We start from the raw sequence: 6,000 nt of genomic DNA on the forward strand, positions 1-6,000 counted from the left end.
CTTTTCTGATGAGAGGACCAACACCTGCCAGTCTCCATGGGGGATGTTAATGCTTATCCTGGAATGTTCCGCAGTAGCATTAAACTTATATATCTTGGATTTGCTCAATTTGGTATTTATTACACCAAAAAACAAAAACAGATTTTATTTTTCAGTCTTGAATCTTGAAAAAACATCTTAAAAGGCCTATATTATTATTACTATTTACTTTATTATATATTATATTACTACTTTTGATCTATGTTGTGTGTGCCATTTCCTCTTTAAAAACACTCTCGGAGTTGTGTTTTGTTTCATTCACACATGTTTAACACAACATATTTAGCAATCTCTGTTCCACAAAAGGTAAAACGTAGCTGTTAACTTGAAAACTCTAAAGACTAAAAATAAAGGGTTACTCAAAGATGTATGAATGAAAGAAAACACAACTCCAGGCATGTTTTTGATGAGATAACAGCATTATAACATGGATTAAAGCTCACAAGAGTCAGTGGCCGCGTCTACATGATGTTTTTTAACTCCAAATTAATTGTTCTGAATTAAATAGTTTGGAATTAAAATATTCTCCTTCGAGTTTACATGGAAATAATAATTCCGAATTGAGGTTTACATGGAAAACACATTAAATCGCCTTTATTTAATTCTGCTCAACATCTGGGGGTCGGGAAGGATTCTGATTGACAGGGACACAAACGTACTTACATTAACTGGAAGAAAACACACACTTCAGCTGCTGCCAGCTTTTTTGTCATCTCGGTTTGTCGTTACGCCACGGACATAAACATGAACATACAAAATTTTTCGTAGTTGTTCCGATGATAATTAAGCAGCAGCTCGAGATTTCTCTCATCGTGCTTTACATCAGTCAGCTGAGGAGGAGAAAGGAAGAGTGTCAGAGAAGGGAGGAAGAAGACAAACTGAGTCAACGGCTGCTCTACCTCAGCCCACTCCCGCATCCCGCTCACAAATCCAAAGAGACGTGGATGAAAGTCCAAAGCGAGGACTTTTAGAGCCAGATCCAACAACCCAACGATCATGCGCTGAACGACAGGAATAATTTTTAAGAAGAATAAACATTTACATGATCAAGGAATAAATTAATTTGTCTTTACAATCAGAATAAACCACCCACTTAAGTTTAATTCCGAATAATAATTTTCATTAGGAATTAAGTGTTTACATCGTCTTTTTACAGCGGAATAAAATTTTATTCGGAATTAAATTATTTTTATTTGGAATTTAAGGTGTAAAGACGTAAACGTGGCAAATTTTGTGTAATATAGCGCCTTTAATGCTATATTAGGGAGCAGTCCAGGCAAAACAACGACATCTCCATGGAAACAAGCAGGTGACGGTTACACAGTGCAGCTTGAAAACACATTTGATTTAACCAGGATTTCAGATTAATACATCGTTAACTCACTAATTTCCTGAAAACCCTGGCCACACTCTATTTTGATTATGGCGCACAGTTGGTTTTATAATTGACATAAACACATGAAAGGTAAATCGTAAACCTTTTCATGCAGTACAATTATACTTCTCCATAATGTCAAGATAAAGTGTTGGCTCAAGAACAGAGAGAGTGGATGTGAATATTGAGTTAACTTAACGGCCATATGCATGTACAATAAACGGCATGCATGAGATGTCGGCTACGTAGAGTGTAATGAAGCAATAGACCTTCCCTCTGCTTCAACCTGAACTCTCCTCCGTGTGTTTAATGGTTTTATGGTTTTTATAGCAAACTATGAACCATACGATATCTCCCTGGTAATCAGAGGTGGGCAGATTAACCAAACACTGTACTAGTAAGTAAAAGTGGTCCAAGAAATTAAAATGATTGTAAAAGTTACTGCTCTTGAAGTAACATCTGATTTATAATTTAAGATTAAAGGTCCTGTACACCAGTGTTTCCCAAACTTTTTTTCTGGGGACCCATATTTTAAAAGTCACAAACCTTTATGAAGTCAATAAATATTATTTGTAAATCAAAAAATAAAGGTGAATTTGAACATTATTGAACATTAATGAGGATATTTTATTGTTGATCGTATCTCTCTGAACAATTACTTAAGTTTTTGTAATTAAAGCAGCAATAAAAGGATCCATAAGTCGCCTATTTGGACATTTAGTGTAGCCCATTTCTTTTTCTTTTCATTCAGTTGAACCAGCAATATTGGAACAAAATAGTCAATAAAATAATTCCCGGTACAAAGTGATTAAAAATGATACAAAACATGTCTTAACATTTCAACATTTCTAATGAGATAGGTGGGCCTGTCTGCGTTTTTGTAGTGCATTCCAGTCCGGGTGCAAGATGCAGATCAGGCAGAACTGGAGACCTACATGCAGACCCCAAAAAATCTCTTGCGTCCCACCTGAGGGTCGCAATCCAGTGTTTGGGAAACAATGCTGTACATGATTTTTTTCCCCCATGTGTTTGGGTAAAATTGTCTTGCCCCAGTATAAATATATTGTATAAGCAGCTCTCGAGGTCAAAATAGTTTGTCTACATCTAATTATAAAGCGTTTTACTGTCCAATAATCAGGAAGTGCACGTTAGCATGCTTGTAGTTGTCAGCTTTATCATGAGAGAGAGTTTTGAAAAGTGCTTCTAGTCATCTTAAATCATCTCAGTGAATAATTAGGATGAAGGTAAGTGAAGAATAACTTTGGACCACTGGAAAACATTTAAAATTAATTCTGTTTTTCACATTTTTAAAGCTATGATATCAGATACAGTGCCTTTAATGCAATTGGAAGGATAGCACAAACATTTACTCCAGTACTATTACACTATAAAATATAATACTCAAGTAGAAGTAAAAATCTGGTGTCTTAAAAGCTCAAATCGATTCACTTCACTGTGCTTGAGTAAATCTGTGAGGACTGCCCACCTCTGCCTGAAAAATAAATATACAGACACATGACTCCAGTGTGTTTTCCAATCCTCTAATGTTCTTCTCTGGGTTGTTAGGCTCGGTGACGTCGGTCCACTCCCAGCCGTGCGAGAGGCGCAGTCTGCTCCAAGTCCCCGACATGTCCCCCCTCCGCAAGCCCAGCTCCCCCCTGGCCCCGCCCCGCATCGCCCCGCCCGCTCCAAGCCCCTCCCCCCGAGCCCTGCGCAGACAGGTGAGGATTATCTTTTCTTCATCACGTCGTTTGTGTAGCTGCCCTGGTTTTCTTCATAAATAAAAGGACTTCACATCATCGCCATGAACACAGTGAAAACTAAAATAAAGACAGACAGAGAAAATGGCTCAGCTTTACATACAATACTTTTAAATAAATACAAAATATATTTACCGTTTTCACCTTCACATCGCCAGTGGTAGTTCAGTAGCATTTCTTTAAATTTGACGTCTTTTCTTCACATTTTCTGCGTTTCTCTATCGTCTTTCTCTCTTTCACGGCTACTATTTCTCACTGTTTACTTCTGGGACAAAGTAAAAGGTCACTAAATACAAATAAAATATATGAACATTAATAACAGTGGTGTTCTGACACATCTTAATATTTGAACAGATAAAATAATAATTTTCTGACTTATTACCATAAAGCAAAAATACTGACATTATCCAGAGCTACAGTTGGATTCTACAATTTCTACTTGATTTTACTTTGCATTTTTTGCTTCGTTCTACTTTACTTTATTTTACATTACTACATTCTACATAACTTTAGTCCACTTTACTTTATCCTTGTTTTCTTTACTTTATCCATCTTTAGATTATTCTGCTTTACTTTATCCTTCTTTACTTTATCATTTACTTTATTTTATCCTTCTTTACTTTACTTTATTTATCCTTCTTTATTTCACTTCATCATTTACTTTACTTTAGCCTTCTTTACTTTTCTTTATTTATTCTTCATTTATCATTTTTTATTTCATTTTATCATTTACTTTACTCTACTTTACTTATTCTTTTTTCCTTGTCTTTATCCTACTGCTACTGCTACTTTATACTATTACCACTTTACTGTACGTTACTTTATCCTTCTTTACTTTACACTACTTTACTTTCTCCATCTTTACTTTATTCTTCATTACTTTTCTGTTACTTTACTTTATTCTACTCTAGTCTTCCCTCCTTTCTTTTTCTCTTCTTTACTCTTCTGTCTTTATTTTGCAGATTGCAGTCAAAGTGGATTCAGTGGAGGTTCATAGCTCAGAGCACCAGGAGCGTCCCAACCCTCCTCGTGTGCCTCCTCTGCCCCCTCAGCCGAGCACTCCCTCTCCTCTGCCCCCTCCTCCGCCCTCCTCGCCCTCCGCTCTGCCTCCTCCCTCGCCCTCCTCCCTGTCTCTCCCTCCCTCCTCCCCCTCTCCTGTCTGCTCTCCTGTCGCCGCTCTTCTGTCCTCTCCCTCCTCCCTCCCCCTCCTCCCTGCTCCCCCGCCCGGCTGCTCCCTCCTCCGCCCTCCCCTCGTCTGCCCCTGAGGCCGCCCAGCCTGCGCCGGCCCAGGCCTCTCGTGGACACCCGTGACCCAGCGGACGAGGAGGTGTGCCACATCACCAGTGCAGCCTGCCGCCAGTGGAGAGAGGAGGCGGGGCCCGACCAGACAGGGAGGACCTGTAGGAGCCTGTCACTGTCTCCTTATGCCCCGCCCTTCTGCCACGACTCTGACCCCGCCCCTGTCCCTCCTGTACCCACCCTCACCCCCACCCAGGCGTCACGGAGCACGCTCAGTCTGCTCACTGACACTACGAAGGAGCGCGACCTAAAGAAGGGCTTTAGCACCGATAACCAGTGCTTCCTGGGTAAAACGCTGTCGGCCGGTTTCCCTGAGGACCAGCGCCGACACTCCATCGAGGTGTGCCTCCCTCAGCTGATCTTCACCAGTGACGAGGCTCCAGAGCAGAGGCAGCGACCGGAGAAGGGCCCAGTGCGTGTGCAGTCTGTGGGAGGTGGGCACAGGAAGAAGAAGCTCAGTCCTCCCTGTATCTCCATCCACCCTCCTCCAGAGAAAGAGCCTGCCCCGTCCGCCTCTTCTCCCAAACTGTCTCCCTGCAGCATGCTGCTGCGGAGGAGAGCGCCCTCATATGACCTGAGCCCTCACACTCAGACGCAGGAGGCGTGTACAGACACACAGACCCCCCTCTCGCCCCTCCACAGACCTCTACAAGTGCATTCTCCCAGCCACACTCTGGCGCCCTCTGCAGGCAACACCCCAACACACAGCCCGTCCTTCCCCACTCATGGGATCTCACCGACACACATCCCTATCAGCCCTAACATATTTATCCAGCCCCGGGCACCCCTGGGCGCTATGCCCTGTGGTCAGAGCCCGTCGCCCCGGCACTCTCCTCACCCAGGGGACTACAGCTCTCTGCCACAGTTCAGCTTCGATCAGCCACAGACACGCTACATGAGCGGTCTGCAGCCCGGTCTGTCAGACAGTGACAGTCCCACCTGCTCCTCTCCCTTTGACAGCAGACTGAGGAGCAGCCCGGGCTTCAGCGCTAAGAACCGCAGGACTGCCCAGTGAGCAGATGGGCCGCCTTCAGGAAGTCCACTAACCTCGGACATGGTGGTGGAGCGGCTGGGACTTTTGTTTTAACAGTGACAATTGGGACTCTTTTTATAAGGAGAAGAGAAGGATTTTTGAAGAACTACAAAACCACTAATGCTGTACTGGTGACAGCATCCACTGTATACGGTGCATTTTGGAGTAACGCTAATAAGTTTGCACCAGAACTGAAGCCACCTAACTCCGTAGCCAAAGTTTTCATTTGTATTGTTTTTTTTTTAACTTGACACACTGTCTCTACCCACGCGAGCCAATCAGGAAGCAGCGTCTGGCTGATAATCGATGACCTTTTATGGGCGGCGTGGGGGAAATGTGGGATATGCAACTTGATGTGTCCTACAGGCGCTCTGCGGCCCTGGGCTCCTGGATCACATTGATCAGAGCAGGAGTGTTTGGACAACACACAGGGAGCAGGACACAGCTGTAGACTTTATCTGGGGATCTGTGCAGTGTAAATAAGAAGAAAATAC

At 43.0% G+C, this 6,000-nt stretch overlaps 1 protein-coding gene across 1 annotated transcript in view; it reads left to right on the plus strand.

Annotated features, from left to right (window-relative positions):
• Positions 1–5,488, plus strand: part of cacna1ha (calcium channel, voltage-dependent, T type, alpha 1H subunit a) — a 294,384-nt gene extending 288,896 nt beyond the window's left edge. The window contains exons 38-40 of the mRNA XM_055152604.1: positions 2,981–3,135; positions 4,137–4,309; positions 4,375–5,488. Of these exons, the coding sequence (XP_055008579.1) occupies positions 2,981–3,135; positions 4,137–4,309; positions 4,375–5,488 (1,442 nt within the window). The remainder of the gene's footprint in view (positions 1–2,980; positions 3,136–4,136; positions 4,310–4,374) is intronic.
• Positions 5,489–6,000: the final 512 nt, after the last annotated feature.

This window comes from Boleophthalmus pectinirostris, unplaced genomic scaffold (assembly GCF_026225935.1).
Source record: "Boleophthalmus pectinirostris isolate CB_2022bp ecotype Guang Dong unplaced genomic scaffold, ASM2622593v1 HiC_scaffold_17, whole genome shotgun sequence".
Classification (NCBI taxonomy): Eukaryota; Metazoa; Chordata; class Actinopteri; order Gobiiformes; family Gobiidae; genus Boleophthalmus; species Boleophthalmus pectinirostris.